The sequence below is a fragment of the Salmo salar genome, chromosome ssa29 (genome assembly GCF_905237065.1).
Source record: "Salmo salar chromosome ssa29, Ssal_v3.1, whole genome shotgun sequence".
Taxonomy (NCBI): domain Eukaryota; kingdom Metazoa; phylum Chordata; class Actinopteri; order Salmoniformes; family Salmonidae; genus Salmo; species Salmo salar.
In genome coordinates, this window is record NC_059470.1 from 37837564 (window position 1) to 37859493 (window position 21930).

Here is a 21930-nt window from a genome sequence, read left to right on the forward strand (position 1 = left end):
TGGGATAGTAGTCTAGTGGGATAGTAGTCTCCTAGGATAGTAGTCTCCTAGGATAGTAGTCTAGTGGGATAGTAGTCTAGTGGGATAGTAGTCTAGGGGGATAGTAGTCTCCTAGGATAGTAGTCTAGGGGATAGTAGTCTAGGGGGATAGTAGTCTAGTGGGATAGTAGTCTAGGGGGATAGTAGTCTAGGGGGATAGTAGTTTAGGGGGATAGTAGTCTAGGGGATAGTAGTCTAGTGGGATAGTAGTCTAGGGGGATAGTAGTCTAGGGGGATAGTAGTCTCCTAGGATAGTAGTCTAGTGGGATAGTAGTCTAGGGGGATAGTAGTCTCCTAGGATAGTAGTCTAGAGGGATAGTAGTCTAGAGGGATAGTAGTCTAGGGAGATAGTAGTCTGGGGGATAGTAGTCTAGGGGATAGTAGTCTAGGGGATAGCAGTCTAGATGGATAGTAGTCTAGGGGGATAGTAGTCTAGGGGGATAGTAGTCTAGTGGGATAGTAGTCTAGTGGGCTAGTAGTCTGGTGGGATAGTAGTCTAGTGGGATAGTAGTCTAGGGGGATAGTAGTCTAGGGGGATAGTAGTCTAGTGGGATAGTAGTCTAGGGGGATAGTTGTCTAGTGGGATAGTAGTCTCCTAGGATAGTAGTCTAGGGGGATAGTAGTGTAGTGGGATAGTAGTCTAGTGGGATAGTAGTCTAGTGGGATAGTAGTTTAGTGGGATAGTAGTCTGGTGGGATAGTAGTCTAGTGGGATAGTAGTCTAGTGGGATAGTAGTCTAGTGGGATAATAGTCTGGTGGGATAGTAGTCTAGTGGGATAGTAGTCTAGGGGGATAGTAGTCTAGGGGGATAGTAGTCTAGTGGGATAGTAGTCTAGGGGGATAGTAGTCTAGTGGGATAGTAGTCTAGGGGGATAGTAGTCTAGGGGGATAGTAGTCTAGGGGGATAGTAGTCTAGGGGGATAGTAGGGGATAGTAGTCTAGGGGGATAGTAGTCTAGTGGGATAGTAGTCTAGTGGGATAGTAGTCTGGTGGGATAGTAGTCTAGTGGGATAGTAGTCTAGGGGGATAGTAGTCTAGGGGGATAGTAGTCTAGGGAGATAGTAGTCTAGTTGGATAGTAGTCTAGGGGGGTAGTAGTCTAGGGGGATAGTAGTCTAGTGGGATAGTAGTCTAGTGGGATAGTAGTCTCCTAGGATAGTAGTCTAGTGGGATAGTAGTCTAGTGGGATAGTAGTCTAGGGGGATAGTAGTCTCCTAGGATAGTAGTCTAGGGGGATAGTAGTCTAGGGGGATAGTAGTCTAGTGGGATAGTAGTCTAGGGGGATAGTAGTCTAGTGGGATAGTAGTCTAGGGGGATAGTAGTCTAGTGGGATAGTAGTCTAGGGGGATAGTAGTCTAGTGGGATAGTAGTCTCCATGGATAGTAGTCTAGGGGGATAGTAGTCTAGTGGGATAGTAGTCTAGTGGGATAGTAGTCTCCTAGGATAGTAGTCTAGTGGGATAGTAGTCTAGTGGGATAGTAGTCTAGGGGGATAGTAGTCTAGTGGGATAGTAGTCTAGTGGGATAGTAGTCTCCTAGGATAGTAGTCTAGTGGGATAGTAGTCTAGTGGGATATTAGTCTAGGGGGATAGTAGTCTAGGGAGATAGTAGTCTAGTTGGATAGTAGTCTAGGGGATAGTAGTCTTTTGGGATAGTAGTCTAGTGGGATAGTAGTCTCCTAGGATAGTAGTCTCCTAGGATAGTAGTCTAGTGGGATAGTAGTCTAGTGGGATAGTAGTCTAGGGGGATAGTAGTCTCCTAGGATAGTAGTCTAGGGGGATAGTAGTCTAGGGGATAGTAGTCTAGTGGGATAGTAGTCTAGGGGGATAGTAGTCTAGGGGGATAGTAGTTTAGGGGGATAGTAGTCTAGGGGATAGTAGTCTAGTGGGATAGTAGTCTAGGGGGATAGTAGTCTAGGGGGATAGTAGTCTCCTAGGATAGTAGTCTAGTGGGATAGTAGTCTAGGGGGATAGTAGTCTCCTAGGATAGTAGTCTAGAGGGATAGTAGTCTAGAGGGATAGTAGTCTAGGGAGATAGTAGTCTAGGGGGATAGTAGTCTAGGGGGATAGTAGTCTAGGGGGATAGCAGTCTAGATGGATAGTAGTCTAGGGGGATAGTAGTCTAGGGGGATAGTAGTCTAGTGGGATAGTAGTCTAGTGGGCTAGTAGTCTGGTGGGATAGTAGTCTAGTGGGATAGTAGTCTAGGGGATAGTAGTCTAGGGGGATAGTAGTCTAGTGGGATAGTAGTCTAGGGGGATAGTTGTCTAGTGGGATAGTAGTCTCCTAGGATAGTAGTCTAGGGGGATAGTAGTGTAGTGGGATAGTAGTCTAGTGGGATAGTAGTCTAGTGGGATAGTAGTTTAGTGGGATAGTAGTCTGGTGGGATAGTAGTCTAGTGGGATAGTAGTCTAGTGGGATAGTAGTCTAGTGGGATAATAGTCTGGTGGGATAGTAGTCTAGTGGGATAGTAGTCTAGGGGATAGTAGTCTAGGGGGATAGTAGTCTAGGGGATAGTAGTCTAGTGGGATAGTAGTCTAGGGGGATAGTAGTCTAGTGGGATAGTAGTCTAGGGGGATAGTAGTCTAGGGGGATAGTAGTCTAGGGGATAGTAGTCTAGGGGGATAGTAGGGGATAGTAGTCTAGGGGATAGTAGTCTAGTGGGATAGTAGTCTAGTGGGATAGTAGTCTGGTGGGATAGTAGTCTGGTGGGATAGTAGTCTAGGGGGATAGTAGTCTAGGGGATAGTAGTCTAGTGGGATAGTAGTCTAGGGGATAGTAGTCTAGGGGATAGTAGTCTAGGGGATAGTAGTCTCCTAGGATAGTAGTCTAGGGGATAGTAGTCTAGTGGGATAGTAGTCTAGTGGGATAGTAGTCTAGTGGGATAGTTCTCTAGTGGGATAGTAGTCTAGGGGGATAGTAGTCTCCTAGGATAGTAGTCTAGAGGGATAGTAGTCTAGGGAGATAGTAGTCTAGGGGATAGTAGTCTAGGGGGATAGTAGTCTAGGGGATAGTAGTCTAGTGGGATATTATTCTAGTGGGATAGTAGTCTCCTAGGATAGTAGTCTAGTGGGATAGTAGTCTAGTGGGATAGTAGTCTAGGGGGATAGTAGTCTAGGGGGATAGTAGTCTAGTGGGATAGTAGTCTAGTGGGATAGTAGTCTAGGGGGATAGTAGTCTAGTGGGATATTATTCTAGTGGGATAGTAGTCTCCTAGGATAGTAGTCTAGTGGGATAGTAGTCTAGTGGGATAGTAGTCTAGGGGGATAGTAGTCTAGGGGGATAGTAGTCTAGTTGGATAGTAGTCTAGGGGGATAGTAGTCTAGGGGGATAGTAGTCTAGGGGGATAGTAGTCTAGGGGGATAGTAGTCTAGTGGGATAGTAGTCTCCTAGGATAGTAGTCTAGTGGGATAGTAGTCTAGTGGGATAGTAGTCTAGGGGGATAGTAGTCTCCTAGGATAGTAGTCTAGGGGGATAGTAGTCTAGGGGGATAGTAGTCTAGTGGGATAGTAGTCTAGTGGGATAGTAGTCTAGGGGGATAGTAGTCTAGGGGGATAGTAGTCTAGGGGGATAGTAGTCTAGTGGGATATTATTCTAGTGGGATAGTAGTCTCCTAGGATAGTAGTCTAGTGGGATAGTAGTCTAGTGGGATAGTAGTCTAGGGGGATAGTAGTCTAGGGAGATAGTAGTCTAGTTGGATAGTAGTCTAGGGGGGTAGTAGTCTAGGGGGATAGTAGTCTAGTGGGATAGTAGTCTAGTGGGATAGTAGTCTCCTAGGATAGTAGTCTAGTGGGATAGTAGTCTAGTGGGATAGTAGTCTAGGGGGATAGTAGTCTCCTAGGATAGTAGTCTAGGGGGATAGTAGTCTAGGGGGATAGTAGTCTAGTGGGATAGTAGTCTAGTGGGATAGTAGTCTAGGGGGATAGTAGTCTAGGGGGATAGTAGTCTAGTGGGATAGTAGTCTAGGGGGATAGTAGTCTAGTGGGATAGTAGTCTAGGGGGATAGTAGTCTAGTGGGATAGTAGTCTAGGGGGATAGTAGTCTAGTGGGATAGTAGTCTCCTAGGATAGTAGTCTAGGGGGATAGTAGTCTAGTGGGATAGTAGTCTAGTGGGATAGTAGTCTCCTAGGATAGTAGTCTAGTGGGATAGTAGTCTAGTGGGATAGTAGACTAGGGGATAGTAGTCTAGTGGGATAGTAGTCTAGTGGGATAGTAGTCTCCTAGGATAGTAGTCTAGTGGGATAGTAGTCTAGTGGGATATTAGTCTAGGGGGATAGTAGTCTAGGGAGATAGTAGTCTAGTTGGATAGTAGTCTAGGGGATAGTAGTCTTTTGGGATAGTAGTCTAGTGGGATAGTAGTCTCCTAGGATAGTAGTCTCCTAGGATAGTAGTCTAGTGGGATAGTAGTCTAGTGGGATAGTAGTCTAGGGGGATAGTAGTCTCCTAGGATAGTAGTCTAGGGGGATAGTAGTCTAGGGGGATAGTAGTCTAGTGGGATAGTAGTCTAGGGGGATAGTAGTCTAGGGGGATAGTAGTCTAGGGGGATAGTAGTCTAGGCGGATAGTAGTCTAGTGGGATAGTAGTCTAGGGGGATAGTAGTCTAGGGGGATAGTAGTCTCCTAGGATAGTAGTCTAGTGGGATAGTAGTCTAGGGGGATAGTAGTCTCCTAGGATAGTAGTCTAGAGGGATAGTAGTCTAGAGGGATAGTAGTCTAGGGAGATAGTAGTCTAGGGGGATAGTAGTCTAGGGGGATAGTAGTCTAGGGGGATAGTAGTCTAGTGGGCTAGTAGTCTGGTGGGATAGTAGTCTAGTGGGATAGTAGTCTAGTGGGCTAGTAGTCTGGTGGGATAGTAGTCTAGTGGGATAGTAGTCTAGGGGGATAGTAGTCTAGGGGATAGTAGTCTAGTGGGATAGTAGTCTAGGGGGATAGTTGTCTAGTGGGATAGTAGTCTCCTAGGATAGTAGTCTAGGGGGATAGTAGTGTAGTGGGATAGTAGTCTAGTGGGATAGTAGTCTAGTGGGATAGTAGTTTAGTGGGATAGTAGTCTGGTGGGATAGTAGTCTAGTGGGATAGTAGTCTAGTGGGATAGTAGTCTAGTGGGATAATAGTCTGGTGGGATAGTAGTCTAGTGGGATAGTAGTCTAGGGGGATAGTAGTCTAGGGGGATAGTAGTCTAGGGGGATAGTAGTCTAGTGGGATAGTAGTCTAGGGGGATAGTAGTCTAGTGGGATAGTAGTCTAGGGGGATAGTAGTCTAGGGGGATAGTAGTCTAGGGGGATAGTAGTCTAGGGGGATAGTAGGGGGATAGTAGTCTAGGGGGATAGTAGTCTAGTGGGATAGTAGTCTAGTGGGATAGTAGTCTGGTGGGATAGTAGTCTAGTGGGATAGTAGTCTAGGGGGATAGTAGTCTAGGGGGATAGTAGTCTAGTGGGATAGTAGTCTAGGGGGATAGTAGTCTAGAGGGATAGTAGTCTAGGGGGATAGTAGTCTCCTAGGATAGTAGTCTAGGGGGATAGTAGTCTAGTGGGATAGTAGTCTAGTGGGATAGTAGTCTAGTGGGATAGTTCTCTAGTGGGATAGTAGTCTAGGGGGATAGTAGTCTCCTAGGATAGTAGTCTAGAGGGATAGTAGTCTAGGGAGATAGTAGTCTAGGGGGATAGTAGTCTAGGGGGATAGTAGTCTAGGGGGATAGTAGTCTAGGGGGATAGTAGTCTAGTGGGATATTATTCTAGTGGGATAGTAGTCTCCTAGGATAGTAGTCTAGTGGGATAGTAGTCTAGTGGGATAGTAGTCTAGGGGGATAGTAGTCTAGGGGGATAGTAGTCTAGTGGGATAGTAGTCTAGTGGGATAGTAGTCTAGGGGGATAGTAGTCTAGTGGGATATTATTCTAGTGGGATAGTAGTCTCCTAGGATAGTAGTCTAGTGGGATAGTAGTCTAGTGGGATAGTAGTCTAGGGGGATAGTAGTCTAGGGGGATAGTAGTCTAGTTGGATAGTAGTCTAGGGGGATAGTAGTCTAGGGGGATAGTAGTCTAGGGGGATAGTAGTCTAGTGGGGTAGTAGTCTAGTGGGATAGTAGTCTCCTAGGATAGTAGTCTAGTGGGATAGAAGTCTAGTGGGATAGTAGTCTAGGGGGATAGTAGTCTCCTAGGATAGTAGTCTAGGGGGATAGTAGTCTAGGGGGATAGTAGTCTAGTGGGATAGTAGTCTAGTGGGATAGTAGTCTAGGGGGATAGTAGTCTAGGGGGATAGTAGTCTAGGGGGATAGTAGTCTAGGGGGATAGTAGTCTAGTGGGATAGTAGTCTAGGGGGATAGTAGTCTAGTGGGATAGTAGTCTAGGGGGATAGTAGTCTAGTGGGATAGTAGTCTCCTAGGATAGTAGTCTAGGGGGATAGTAGTCTAGTGGGATAGTAGTCTAGTGGGATAGTAGTCTCCTAGGATAGTAGTCTAGTGGGATAGTAGTCTAGTGGGATAGTAGACTAGGGGATAGTAGTCTAGTGGGATAGTAGTCTAGTGGGATAGTAGTCTCCTAGGATAGTAGTCTAGTGGGATATTAGTCTAGGGGGATAGTAGTCTAGGGAGATAGTAGTCTAGTTGGATAGTAGTCTAGGGGGATAGTAGTCTTTTGGGATAGTAGTCTAGTGGGATAGTAGTCTCCTAGGATAGTAGTCTCCTAGGATAGTAGTCTAGGGGGATAGTAGTCTAGGGGGATAGTAGTCTAGTGGGATAGTAGTCTAGGGGGATAGTAGTCTAGGGGGATAGTAGTCTAGGGGGATAGTAGTCTAGGGGGATAGTAGTCTAGTGGGATAGTAGTCTAGGGGGATAGTAGTCTAGGGGGATAGTAGTCTCCTAGGATAGTAGTCTAGTGGGATAGTAGTCTAGGGGGATAGTAGTCTCCTAGGATAGTAGTCTAGAGGGATAGTAGTCTAGAGGGATAGTAGTCTAGGGAGATAGTAGTCTAGGGGGATAGTAGTCTAGGGGGATAGTAGTCTAGGGGGATAGTAGTCTAGGGGGATAGCAGTCTAGATGGATAGTAGTCTAGGGGGATAGTAGTCTAGGGGGATAGTAGTCTAGTGGGATAGTAGTCTAGTGGGCTAGTAGTCTGGTGGGATAGTAGTCTAGTGGGATAGTAGTCTAGGGGGATAGTAGTCTAGGGGGATAGTAGTCTAGTGGGATAGTAGTCTAGGGGGATAGTTGTCTAGTGGGATAGTTGTCTCCTAGGATAGTAGTCTAGGGGGATAGTAGTGTAGTGGGATAGTAGTCTAGTGGGATAGTAGTCTAGTGGGATAGTAGTCTAGTGGGATAGTAGTCTAGTGGGATAGTAGTCTGGTGGGATAGTAGTCTAGTGGGATAGTAGTCTAGTGGGATAGTAGTCTAGGGGGATAGTAGTCTAGGGGGATAGTAGTCTAGTGGGATAGTAGTCTAGGGGGATAGTAGTCTAGTGGGATAGTAGTCTAGGGGATAGTAGTCTAGGGGATAGTAGTCTAGGGGATAGTAGTCTAGGGGATAGTAGGGGATAGTAGTCTAGGGGGATAGTAGTCTAGTGGGATAGTAGTCTAGTGGGATAGTAGTCTAGTTGGATAGTAGTCTAGTGGGATAGTAGTCTTTTGGGATAGTAGTCTAGTGGGATAGTAGTCTCCTAGGATAGTAGTCTCCTAGGATAGTAGTCTAGTGGGATAGTAGTCTAGTGGGATAGTAGTCTAGGGGATAGTAGTCTCCTAGGATAGTAGTCTAGTGGGATAGTAGTCTAGGGGATAGTAGTCTAGTGGGATAGTAGTCTAGGGGATAGTAGTCTAGGGGATAGTAGTCTAGGGGGATAGTAGTCTAGGGGATAGTAGTCTAGTGGGATAGTAGTCTAGGGGATAGTAGTCTAGGGGGGATAGTAGTCTCCTAGGATAGTAGTCTAGTGGGATAGTAGTCTAGGGGGATAGTAGTCTCCTGGGATAGTAGTCTAGGGGGATAGTAGTCTAGAGGGATAGTAGTCTAGGGGGATAGTAGTCTAGGGGATAGTAGTCTAGGGGATAGTAGTCTAGGGGGATAGCAGTCTAGGGGGATAGCAGTCTAGATGGATAGTAGTCTAGGGGGATAGTAGTCTAGTGGGATAGTAGTCTAGTGGGATAGTAGTCTGGTGGGATAGTAGTCTAGTGGGATAGTAGTCTAGGGGGATAGTAGTCTAGGGGGATAGTAGTCTAGTGGGATAGTAGTCTAGGGGGATAGTAGTCTAGTGGGATAGTAGTCTCGTAGGATAGTAGTCTAGGGGGATAGTAGTCTAGTGGGATAGTAGTCTAGTGGGATAGTAGTCTAGTGGGATAGTAGTCTAGTGGGATAGTAGTCTAGTGGGATAGTAGTCTAGGGGGATAGTAGTCTAGGGGATAGTAGTCTCGTGGGATAGTAGTCTAGTGGGATAGTAGTCTAGTGGGATAGTAGTCTAGTTGGATAGTAGTCTAGGGGGATAGTAGTCTAGTGGGATAGTAGTCTAGTGGGATAGTAGTCTAGTGGGATAGTAGTCTAGTGGGATAGTAGTCTCGTGGGATAGTAGTCTAGTGGGATAGTAGTCTAGTGGGATAGTAGTCTAGGGGGATAGTAGTCTAGTGGGATAGTAGTCTAGTGGGATAGTAGTCTAGTTGGATAGTAGTCTAGGGGGATAGTAGTCTAGGGGGATAGTAGTCTAGGGGATAGTAGTCTGGGGGATAGTAGTCTAGTGGGATAGTAGTCTAGTGGGATAGTAGTCTAGGGGATAGTAGTCTAGTGGGATAGTAGTCTAGGGGGATAGTAGTCTTGGGGATAGTAGTCTAGTGGGATAGTAGTCTCCTAGGATAGTAGTCCCTAGGGGATAGTAGTCTAGGGGATAGTAGTCTAGGGGGATAGTAGTCTAGGGGGATAGTATCTGGGGATAGTAGTCTAGGGGGATAGTAGTCTAGTGGGATAGTAGTCTAGTGGGATAGTAGTCTAGTGGGATAGTAGTCTAGTGGGATAGTAGTCTAGTGGGATAGTAGTCTGGTGGGATAGTAGTCTGGTGGGATAGTAGTCTAGGGGGATAGTAGTCTAGGGGATAGTAGTCCTAGGGGATAGTAGCTAGGGGATAGTAGTCTAGGGGGATAGTAGTCTCGTGGGATAGTAGTCTAGAGGGATAGTAGTCTAGGAGGGATAGTAGTCTAGGGGATAGTAGGGGATAGTAGTCTAGGGGGATAGTAGTCTAGTGGGATAGTAGTCTAGGGGATAGTAGTCTAGGGGATAGTAGTCTAGGGGATAGTAGTCTAGGGGGATAGTAGTTAGTGGGATAGTAGTCTAGGGGATAGTAGGGGATAGTAGTCTAGTGGGATAGTAGTCTAGGGGGATAGTAGTCTAGTGGGATAGTAGTCTAGTGGGATAGTAGTCTAGTGGGATAGTAGTCTAGTGGGATAGTAGTCTGGTGGGATAGTAGTCTGGTGGGATAGTAGTCTAGGGGATAGTAGTCTAGTGGGATAGTAGTCTAGTGGGATAGTAGGGGATAGTAGTCTAGTGGGATAGTAGTCTAGTGGGATAGTAGTCTAGGGGGATAGTAGTCTAGTGGGATAGTAGTCTAGTGGGATAGTAGTCTAGTGGGATAGTAGTCTAGTGGGATAGTAGTCTCGTGGGATAGTAGTCTAGTGGGATAGTAGTCTAGTGGGATAGTAGTCTAGTGGGATAGTAGTCTGGTGGGATAGTAGTCTAGTGGGTGGTACTGCAAATGAAATATATAATCCGCAAAGCAACTAACTGTACATACCAAGAAGTCCAGCTGGCGACAATTGAACAGTGGACAGAAAGTCTATATAGAGCAGTTGTTGTCTCCAATGATGTCCTCCATCATAACCACTTCATGACAGCAATCAAATCAGCGTTTAATTATATGATGACATGCTTTTTGTACAAAATTGCACCCTATTTCGTATATACATACATATGTAGTGCACTATGTATAGGGTAAGTGTATCCTTGTGAGTCCTTGTCAACATGCCGTGCACTATAGGGAACAGAGTGCCATTTGGAATGCAGTCATGGGTTATGGTGAGCTTTGTTCAGAATTCCATTTGATTGTTCTTTTGCCAGTTAAAACATTCTCAGTTTTCCGTCCTTCTATTGTACATCCCTCCTCCACATGGGTCCAAGAGATAGAATCTGGAAGCGTAGATATTCTAGGCGGTCCAGTTGTAACTCACCGGTGTTGTTGTGGTTTTAATCATTTACCCGGAGAGGACACCGTTTAATGTTCACCTAAAATTTACCCAGAGTCCTTCATGACAGACAGGAAACAAATGTCTATGTGCTTCCCAAGGTTAGGGAACACAGATTGACAGAGAGAGGTCAGGGAGACTTGGTCCCAAATGGCACCCTATTCCCTACATAAGGCCCTCTGGTCAAAGTAGTGCTCTATATTGGGACGCATCCCTTGACTGGGTGATTTTAGAGTTGTCCATGGCACAGGGTCTTCTCACAATAGACCCACAATACCGTGACACACACCAAGGTATGCCGCACACACCGAGCTATGCCACACACCAAGGTATGCCTCACACACACCGAGGTATGCCACACACAGACAGATATGCCACACACAGACACACACAGGTATGCCACACACAGACACAGACACACACAGGTATGCCACACACAGACATACACACAGACACACACAGATGTGCCACACACAGCCACAATCCAGGCTACAATAAATGGTTTCCTAAAGAAAATCAAATCCAAACCTGGCCAAAAGAGCACTCTTCCTTGGCTAAATGGAAAAATTTGGAAATTGATGAAAGAACGAGATTTTGCTCTAAAAACAGCCCTAAAATCCAAATTAGAGCATGACAGACGTAGGTTTACCATGTTGAGAAATAAGGTGACGAAAGAAATCAGACAGGCCAAGGCAAACTTTTTTATTAACATAAATGGTGAGGCAAAGGGAAATTCTAAATTGATCTGGGAGAATCTAAAAAAGTTAACAGGGAAAGACCATAGTAACACTGCAAAAAGACTAGAAATCATGGTGAATAACAATCTAACACAGGATGCAGTCGAAATAGCAATAGCCTTCAATTCCTACTTTATTGACTCTGTCAGGGTACTGACACAGAACCCCTCCACTGGTTTCTTGGGCTCAGTGCTAGTGAATGACGCTCATCCTGTCTTCATCATAAGGGATGTTTCTGAGTCAGAGGGGAACAAGGTGATTAGCTCACTAAAGAACTCTAAATCCAAAGATGTGTTTGGGCTGGACTCTACCTTTCTTAAAAACTACAAAGAGTCACTCATTGGCCCCATTACTAAGGTCACCAACACATCTATTGGTCTGGGGGTGTTTCCAAGGGTATGGAAGTCAGCCATAATAACGGCCATCTTTAAATCGGGCGACCCTGCTGACGTGAGTAACTACAGGCCCATTAGTACACTACCTGTGGTGTCGAAGGTTGTTGAAAAGTGTGTAGCAGAACAACTGATTGCCCACCTCAACAACAGCCCCTTCACATTACACTCCATGCAGTTTGGCTTCAGAGCGAAACACTCCACACAAACAGCCAACTGCTTTCTTCTGGAAAATGTGAAGTCCAAGATGGACAAAGGGGGCGTTGTTGGGGCTGTGTTTCTGGACCTAAGGAAGGCTTTCGATACTGTTAACCATGAGATTCTCATCACAAAATTGTCCAAGTTCAACTTTTCCCCCGATGCCTTGAGATGGATGAAATCATACCTTGAAGGCAGAACTCAGTGTGTCAGAGTGAGCAATGAGCTGTCGCCCACTCTTAGCTATGATGTGGGCGTGCCCCAAGGGTCAATACTGGGGCCCCTCCTGTTCAGCCTGTACATTAATGATCTGCCTTCTGTCTGCACTGGGTCTGAAGTTCAAATGTATGCAGATGATACAGTGATATATGTGCATGCAAAGAGCAAACAACAAGCTGCACAAGAACTCACTACTGTAATGGTCCAGGTTACAAAGTGGCTCAGTGACTCGTGTTTGCATCTCAATGTGAAAAAAACTGTCTGCATGTTCTTCACAAAGAGGGCAGCAGATGCTACTGAGCCAGATGTCTGTGTATCAGGGGAGAAGCTCCAGGTGGTATCTGATGCTACTGAACCAGATGTCTGTGTATCAGGGGAGAAGCTCCAGGTGGTATCTGATGCTACTGAACCAGATGTCTGTGTATCAGGGGAGAAGCTCCAGGTGGTATCTGATGCTACTGAACCAGATGTCTGTGTATCAGGGGTAGAAGCTCCAGGTGGTATCTGATGTTACTGAACCAGATGTCTGTGTATCAGGGGAGAAGCTCCAGGTGGTATCTGATGCTACTGAACCAGATGTCTGTGTATCAGGGGAGAAGCTCCAGGTGGTATCTGATGCTACTGAACCAGATGTCTGTGTGTCAGGGAGAGAAGCTCCAGGTGGTATCTGATGCTACTGAACCAGATGTCTGTGTATCAGGGGAGAAGCTCCAGGTGGTATCTGATGCTACTGAACCAGATGTCTGTGTATCAGGGGAGAAGCTCCAGGTGGTATCTGATGCTACTGAACCAGATGTCTGTGTGTCAGGGGAGAAGCTCCAGGCGGTATCTGATGCTACTGAACCAGATGTCTGTGTATCAGGGGAGAAGCTCCAGGTGGTATCTGATTTTAAGTACCTTGGCATCATACTTGATTCCAACCTCTCTTTTAAAAAGCAGGTGAAAAAGGTAATTCAAATAACCAAATTCAACCTAGCTAATAACCGATTTATACGAAATTGTTTGACCACAGAGGTAGCAAGACTGTACTTCAAATTGATGATACTCCCCCACTTAACATACTGCTTGACTAGTTGGGCCCAAGCTTGCTATACAACATTAAAACCTATTCAGTCTGTATACAAACAGGCTCTCAAAGTGCTCGATAGGAAGCCCAATAGCCATCATCACTGTTACATCCTCAGAAAGCATGAGCTCCTGAGTTGGGAAAATCTTGTGCAATACACCGACGCATGTCTTGTATTCAAGATCCTAAATGTCCTGGCTCCCCCTCCACTCAGTATTTAGTTAAACAGAAAACCCAAACATATGGCAGCAGATCCACAAGGTCTGCCATGAGAGGTGACTGTATAGTTCCCTTAAGGAAAAGCACCTTTAGTAAATCCGCTTTCTCTGTGAGAGCTTCCCATGTCTGGAATACACTGCCATCAGACACACATAACTGCACCACATATCACACTTTCACAAATTGCATGAAGACATGGCTAAAGGTCAATCAGACTTGTGAACATAATCCCTAGCTGTGTATTGCCACTTTCCATGTTGTCTGTTGTCTGTAGCTTGTGAGGTGTGGAAACACTTTGTTGCTTTTATGGATTTTGTCTTGTTGCTTTTTGTTCTATGTTGCTCTGTCTGTATGCTACATCTTGCTTGTCCTATGTTGCTCTGCTTGTGCTCACTGTTCAATGATTGTCTATATTGTAATTGTTTTTAATAACCTGCCCAGGGACTGCGGTTGAAAATTAGCCGGCTGGCTAAAACCGTCACTTTTACTGAAACGTTGATTAATGTGCACTGTCCCTGTAAAAATAAAATAAACTCAAACTCAAATATGCCACACACAGACACACACAGATATGCCACACACACACAGACACACAGGTATGCCACACACAGACACACACAGATGTGCCACACACAGACACACAGGTATTCCACACACAGACACACACAGATATGGCACACACACACAGACACACACAGGTATGCCACACAGACAGAGGTATGCCGATAATGCTTCCATGATGTTGACATCATCATCATCCTACTAATTCAAGGTATGATCTCTAGTGAGCTTTTTCCTGATCTAAATCAAAAGTCTGTTAAATACAAAGAAGCGATATCATGGTATTTGGACTCAATAATAGGAATATCATATCATTTTATTTCTGAAGATGTAACTGTCATTAAAGTCTATGTGGTGTAGAACAGAGGTATTTAGCCAGCTGGTGTGACTGATGGTAGGGAGGTAAAAGGTGATGCCCGTCAGAGATACTGTAAAGCTTAATGGTCCTTAATCTCCTCCACTAGAGCACGTATCTGGTCAAACACTGTAAGACACTATAATACAGTGCCTTCACTTAGTATTCACACCCCATGACCTATTCCTCATTTTTTTGTGTTACAACCTGAATTCAAAATGTATACACCCATCGACGTACATTACCATAATGACAACATTTTCATTTATTGAAAAAAAAAAAAAAAAACTGAAATATCGAATTTACAGAACTATTCACACCTCCGAGTCAATACATGTTAGAATAACCGTTTGACAGCAACTACAGCTGTGAGAATTTATGGGTAGGTCTCTAAGAGCTTTCCACACCTGGATTGTACAATATTTGCATATTTATTGTTTTCTAAATTCTTCAAGCTCTGTCAAATTGGTTGTTGATCATTGCAAGACAACCATTTAAGTATTGCCATAGATTTTCATCCCGATTTCTGTCAAAACTGTAACTCGGCCATTAAAGGAACATTCACTGTCTTCTTGGTAAGCAACTCCAGTGTATGTTTGGCCTTGTGTTGTAGGTTATTCTCCTGCTGAAAGGTGAATTCATCTCCCAGTGTCTGGTGGAAAGCAGACTGAACCAGGATTTCCTCTTGGATTTTGCCTGTGCTTAGCCAGTTCTTTTTTTATCCTGGAAAACTCCCCAGTCCTTAAAGATTACAAGCATACCCATAACATGATGCAGCCACCAATATGTTTGAAAACATGGAGAGTGATACTCAGCAATGTGTTCTATTGGATTTGCCCCAAAATAACACTTTGTATACAGGAAAAAAAGTTAATTGCTTTGCCACATTTGTGGCAGTTTTAATTTTCAATGTTTTTATTCTGTACAGGCTTCCTTCATTTCACTTTGTCATTTAGGTTAGCATTGTGGAGTAACTACAATGTTGTTGATCCATCCTCAGTTTTCTCCTATCACAGTCATTCAACTCTGTCATTCAACTCTGTTTTAAAGTCTCCATTGGCCTCATGGTGAAGATCCTTGAGCGGTTTCCTTTCTCTCCGGCAACTAAGTTAGGAAGGACGCCTGTATCTTTGTAGTGACTAGGTGTATTGTTACACCATGCAAAGTGTAATTAATAACTTCACCATAATCAAAGGTTTTTTCCAATATCTGTTTATTTATTTTTTTATCCATCTAACAATAGGTGCACTTTCTTTCAAGATAAAAATATATTTTAAAGGAGTAGTGCACTATAAAGGGAATAGGATGTCATTTTGGACTTCGGCCTAGTCAAACTATATATTGTAGACTATAGTACACCCCACCACTAGAGAGTGGGCACTCCCTTGACAACCTCTAGAGATTGGATGTCTCTAGTCCACATCTCAAATGACATCCTATTCCCTGTTTAGTGCATTACTTTTGACCAGGGCCAGTGGGGAGATGGACCTATAGTCTTTTCAGGGCCTGATAGACATTGTCCACTCCATTGTCATGCTGTACGAAGATGCCTTTAGCTTCTAGGACCTTGATCGGGTTTTCTCCTGTCCTAGCGAGCGGGAGGAAATCATGGAAGAGGAAGGTTGATGTTTTGAGAGAGAATCCTGCCCTCCCCTCAGAGGAAGAGGAAGGTTGATGTTTTGAGAGAGAACCCTGCCCTCCCCTCAGAGGATCAGTGGGTTGAGGGAGTGGACTGCTTCCACACCAGATGTGTGTAGGAACCAGGTGTGTGTGGGGACCAGGTGTGTGGGGACCAGGTGTGTGTGGGGACCAGGTGTGTGTGGGGACCAGGTGTATGTGGGGACCAGGTGTGTGTGGGGACCAGGTGTATGTGGGGACCAGGTGTGTGTGGGGGGACCAGGTGTGTGTGGGGGGACCAGGTGTGTGTGGGGACCAGGTGTGTGTGGGGACCAGGTGTATGTGGGGACCAGGTGTGTGTGGGGACCAGGTGTATGTGGGGACCAGGTGTGTGTGGGGGGACCAGGTGTGTGTGGGGGGACCAGGTGTGTGGGGGACCAGGTGTGTGGGGACCAGGTGTGTGTGGGGACCAAGTGTATGTGGGGACCAGGTGTGTGTGGGGGGACCAGGTGTGTGGGGGACCAGGTGTGTGTGGGGACCAGGTGTATGTGGGGACCAGGTGTGTGTGAGGACCAGGTGTGTGGGGACCAGGTGTGTGTGGGGACCAGGTGTATGTGGGGACCAGGTGTGTGTGAGGACCAGGTGTGTGGGGACCAGGTGTAGGTGGGGATCAGGTGTGTGTGGGGGAACCAGGTGTATGTGGGGACCAGGTGTACGTGGGGACCAGGTGTGTGGGGATCAGGTGTACGTGGGGACCAGGTGTACGTGGGGATCAGGTGTGTGGGGATCAGGTGTATGTGGGGACCAGGTGTACGTGGGGACCAGGTGTGTGGGGATCAGGTGTGTGTGGGGACCAGGTGTACGTGGGGACCAGGTGTGTGGGGACCAGGTGTGTGGGGATCAGGTGTGTGTGGGGACCAGGTGTACGTGGGGACCAGGTGTACGTGGGGACCAGGTGTACGTGGGGACCAGGTGTGTGTGGGGACCAGGTGTGTGTGGGGGGACCAGGTGGTTGGGGACCAGGTGTGTGTGAGGACCAGGTGTATGTGGGGACCAGGTGTGTGGGGACCAGGTGTATGTGGGGGAACCAGGTGTATGTGGGGACCATCTGACAGGTCTAGAGGAAATATAAATTACTGCACATGATAACCACCCTGGGAATGGGGGGCGAGGAGAGGAGAGGAGAGGAGAGGAGAGGAGAGGAGGGAGGGGAGGGGAGGAGAGGAGAGGAGAGGAGAGGAGAGGAGAGGAGAGGAGAGGAGACGAGACGAGACGAGAGGAGAGGAGACGAGACGAGACGAGACGAGACGAGACGAGACGAGACGAGAGGAGAGGAGGGGAGGAGGAGGGGAGGGAGGGGAGGGAGGGGAGGGAGAGGAGACAAAGATAGATAAGATAGAAGAGAGAGGAGGGGGAGATGAGGGAAATACAGGACAGAGGGGAGGTGGAGAGGAGAAAGAGGTAGGATGAAGAGAGAGGGATGAAGAGAGAGGGATGAAGAGAGATGAAGACGGGTGAAGAGGGATGAAAAGGGAGGGATGAAGAGAGATGAAGAGGGATGATGAAGAGGGATGAAGAGGGAGGATGAAGAGGGATGAAGAGGGAGGATGAACAGGGAGGATGAAGAGGGATGAAGAGGGAGGATGAACAGGGAGGATGAAGAGGGAGCATAAAGAGGGAGGAAGCGGAAAATGCCTTCAATCAGTGAACTGTGAAGGTGAGCTCTACCAGAACAGTAAGCCTCTACACTTTAGACTGAACTGTAGGTTACACACACACACACACACACACGCATACGCACACGCACACAGCAAAATAACCCACTCTCTCAGGGTGGGGTTGGCTAAACGATCCATTTTCCGGTTAACAATCAACCGTCACGCTTCCCACAAAGCGAAGCGCTTAGAGTCACAACTGCTGATGAGCTGAATAAAAGGGATTTCACAGCGCCCCTTTAATGGTTTAAATATACCCCGTCGCTATTCAGAAGATGACATTTGCTAAAAAATCTCAATGTCACACCATTCATGGCTGTATAATGTCAGCTGGGGTGAACGCCATTCAAGGCACCATGCTACAATTGAATCATTGATTATTATTTTTATTTTTTTTGTAATTACTGATGGGGGAATAATCACATTTAAAATAAATGAGACATCAACATTTAGAAGTCAACTAAAGTTCAAGCATGCAGGCTAACACACACACACACACAGACATTGGAGACGTGCATGCGCACACACACACCCACACACCCACACACCTACCCACCCAGGGATACCCCTGGCTCTGTAATGACACTGTCTGATCTAGTGTACTGATCAGTTGTTGTGTTGGGTTCCCTGGGGTGGCAGCAGTATCACAACAACACACACACACGCACACACACACACACGCACGCACGCACACGCACGCACACGCACACGCACACGCACACACACACTGCAGCAGCATCACATAAAATACAACATTAGGGTTTATCAGCAGTGCCCCTTTTTTTTACTGCCTCATACATCCTTCTGGCACTGACTCTTACAATTAGCTGGATTGGTACAGAGATAAGGGCTGGGCTGGACTGTGGTGCTGGTGGGGTCAGGGCAGTGTGTGTGTGTGTGTGTGTGTGTGTGTGTGTGTGTGTGTGTGTGTGTGTGTGTGTGTGTGTGTGTGTGCATGTGACCGAGGCTTGGAATTCTCTCCCTCTGTATGTTTTACCCTTTATAAACAGACTTTACGGTATGTTTCCTGTAAAATATCTCAGCCAATGTTTTAAGAATTTATAAAGTCCAGTTTTTATCACATTCTTGCCGTGATAAGCCATTTATATCTCCCGTGGGAATAGATGACTGTTTTAATAAATCCATTAAATATAACCCCTCACAAAGAAATTAATTATTCATTTGTTTAGGCAGGTCCTAAGAAACATTATAATACTAATAAAATGTATTTTCAAAAGAATAGAATGGCATATTCTGAGTTAATGTAACTGGCCTGTGCAGCCTATATGCTACATGCTATGCTACATGCTATGCTACATGCTATGCTACATGCTATGCTACATGCTATGCCATGCCGGATGAAATCAAAACTCTTATTTTGTTCATTTAAACAGACAAGACACACTTAACCTACCCTGATCACAGTCAACACACATATACTGTATAATAGGGTAAGAAAATAGTGAAATATAACAGAATAAAATAAAAATACTATATTTTTCCAAACCAACTGGCAATGTGTGGAACCGCTATCCTATAAAAAAAAAGAAATGTACATTTTAAAACAGAGCCCAATGCAAGCCCATCCTTTCTTTATCTGCATTTCATCTCTTTCCTACCTGTACTCCGTTTTGTTAAGGAGCAGGAATAGGGTATTACATTTAGTATCTTTATCATGGTAACAATAGGAAATACATAATAATAACAATCTATAATAACAAAAGCATGCAAGTCTTGTGTTTATATTTCACAACCTCCGCAGGCTTTTAGAGTAGCCTATATGCAATCAAGCACAAATAATAATCCTACACTTGATTTAGACTACATTATAGCCTGTTAAATGTTTCTGATCAGTGATTTAGACTACATTATAGCCTGCTAAATGTTTCTGATCAGTGATTTAGACTACATTATAGCCTGATAAATGTTTCTGATCAGTGATTTAGACTACATTATAGCCTGTTAAATGTTTCTGATCAGTGATTTAGACTACATTATAGCCTGTTAAATGTTTCTGATCAGTGATTTTGACTACATTATAGCCTGCTAAATGTTTCTGATCAGTGACAGATGAAAACATGAATAGATGAGCTATAGGCCAACCACCTCCACTTAATTAACCAAATACATAGACAGAGATATGCTTTGTTAGCTAGCTAGATCCTCTGTAGCTCAGTTGGTAGAGCATGGCACCTTGTTAGCTAGCTAGATCATCTGTAGCTCAGTAGAACACTGTACCTTGTTACCTAGCTAGATACTTGTGAGGGGTAGAAAAGTGCATGTAAAAGCATCCTTGTTGTTCTGCAATTGGCTAGCAGCACAACTTCCAGTGCCGACAGAGATGGCCGCCTCGCTATCGCCGTTCCTAGGAAACTATGCAGTATTTAGTTTTTTTTATGTGTTATTTCTTACATTGTTACCCCAGGAAATCTTAGGTTTTATTACATACAGTCGGGAGGAACTATTGGATATAAGAGCAATGTCAACTCACCAACATTACGACCAGGAATAGGGTCTTCTGGTCAGGCTCCGTAGACGGGCACATCGTGCACCGCTCCTGAGCATACTACTCACCAATGTACAGTCTCTTGACAACAAGGTAGACAAAATCGAGGCTGTATAGACATCAGAGACTGTAATGTTCTTTGTTTCACGGAAACATGGCTCACTCGAGACACGCTATCGGAGTCGGTACAGCCACCTGGTTTCTTCACGCATCGTGCCGACAGAAACAAGCATCTCTCTGGTAAGAAGAAGGGTGGGGGTGTATGCCTTATGGTTAACGAGACGTGATGTGATCATAACAACACACAGGAACTCAAGTCCTTTTGTTCACCTGACTTAGAATTCCTCACTATCAAATGCCGACCGCATTATATACCAAGAGAATTCTCTTCGATCATAATCACAGTCGTGTATATTCCCCCCTAAGCAGACACTTCGACCGCCCTGAAAGAACTTAATTTGCCTCTATGTAAACTGGAAACCACATATCCCGAGGCTGCATTTATTGGAGCTGGGGATTTTAACTAGGCTAATCTAAAAACAAGCCTCCCTAAATTCTATCAGCATATCGATTGCGCAACCCGGGCTGGCAAAACCCTGGTTCACTGTTATTCTAACTTCCGCGACGCATATAAGGCCCTCCCCCACCCTCCTTTCGGAAAAGCTGACCACGACTCCATTTTGTTGCTCCCAGCCTATAGACAGAAACTAAAACAGGAAGCACAAAGTGGAGTCGCAATTCAACGGCTCAGACACGAGAGGTATGTGGCAGGGTCTACAGTCAATCGCGGACCACGATGCCTTGCTCCCAGACAGACTAAACAACTTCTTTGCTCGCTTTTAGGACAATACAGTGCCACTGACACGGCCCGCTACCAAAACCTGCGGGCTCTCCTTCACTGCAGCCAACCTGAGTAAAACATTTAAACGTTTTAACCCTCGCAAGGCTGCAAGCCCAGACAGCATCCCCAATGACTACAGCTCAGCATTTAACACCATAGTACCCTCCAAACTCGTCATTAAGCTCGAGGCCCTGGGTCTTGACCCCGCCCTGTGCAACTGGGTCCTGGACTTCCTGATGGGCCGCCCCCAGGTGGTGAGGGTAGGTAACAACATTTCCACCCCGCTGATCCTCAACACTGAGGCCCCACAAGGGTACGTTCTCAGCCCTGTCCTGTACTCCCTGTTCACCCACGCTTCCAACTCAATCATCAAGTTTGCAGACGACACTACAGTGGTAGGCTTGATTACCAACAACGACGAGACGGCCTACAGGGAGGAGGTGAGGGCCCTCGGAGTGTGGTGTCAGGAAAATAACCTCACACTCAATGTCAACAAAACAAAGGACATGACCGTGGACTTCAGGAAACAGCAGAGGGAGCAGCCCCCTATCCACATCGACGGGACAGTAGTGGAGAGGGTGGAAAGTTTTAAGTTCCTCGGCGTACACATCACGGAAAAACTGAAATGGTCCATCCACACAGACAGCATGGTGAAGAAGGCGCAGCAGCGCCTCTTCAACCTCAGGTGGCTGAAGAAATTTGGCTTGTCACCAAAAACACTCACAAACTTTTACAGATGCACAATCGAGAGCATCCTGTCGGGCTGTATCACCGCCTGGTACGGCAACTGCTCCGCCCATAACTGTAAGGCTCTCCAGAGTGTAGTGAGGTCTGCACAACACATCACCGGGGGCAAACTACTTGCCCTCCAGGACACCTACACCACCCGATGTCACAGGAAGGCCAAAAAGATCATCAAGGACAACAACCACCCGAGCCACTGCCTGTTCACCCCGCTATCATCCAGAAGGCGAGGTCAGTACAGGTGCACCAAAGCGGGGATCGAGAGACTGAAAAACAGCTTCTATCTCAAGGCCATCAGACAGTTAAACAGCCATCACTAACATTGAGTGGCTGCTGCCAACATACTGACTCAACTCTAACCACTTTAATAATGGAACAATTGATGTAATAAATGTATCACTAGCGACATTAAACAATGCCACTTTATATAAGGTTTACATACCCTACATTACTCATCTCATATGTATATACTGTACTCTGTACCATCTACTGCATCTTGCCTATGCCGTTCTATACCATCACTCATT

The 21930-nt window shown here is 45.7% G+C and overlaps 1 protein-coding gene across 1 annotated transcript in view; it reads left to right on the forward strand.

Annotated features, from left to right (window-relative positions):
* Positions 1-10547: 10547 nt before the first annotated feature.
* LOC106590665 (potassium voltage-gated channel subfamily B member 2) overlaps positions 10548-21930 on the forward strand; it is a 118882-nt gene continuing 107499 nt past the window's right edge. Inside the window, exon 1 of the mRNA XM_045710826.1 lies at positions 10548-10562. Coding sequence (XP_045566782.1) covers positions 10548-10562 — 15 coding nt within the window. The remainder of the gene's footprint in view (positions 10563-21930) is intronic.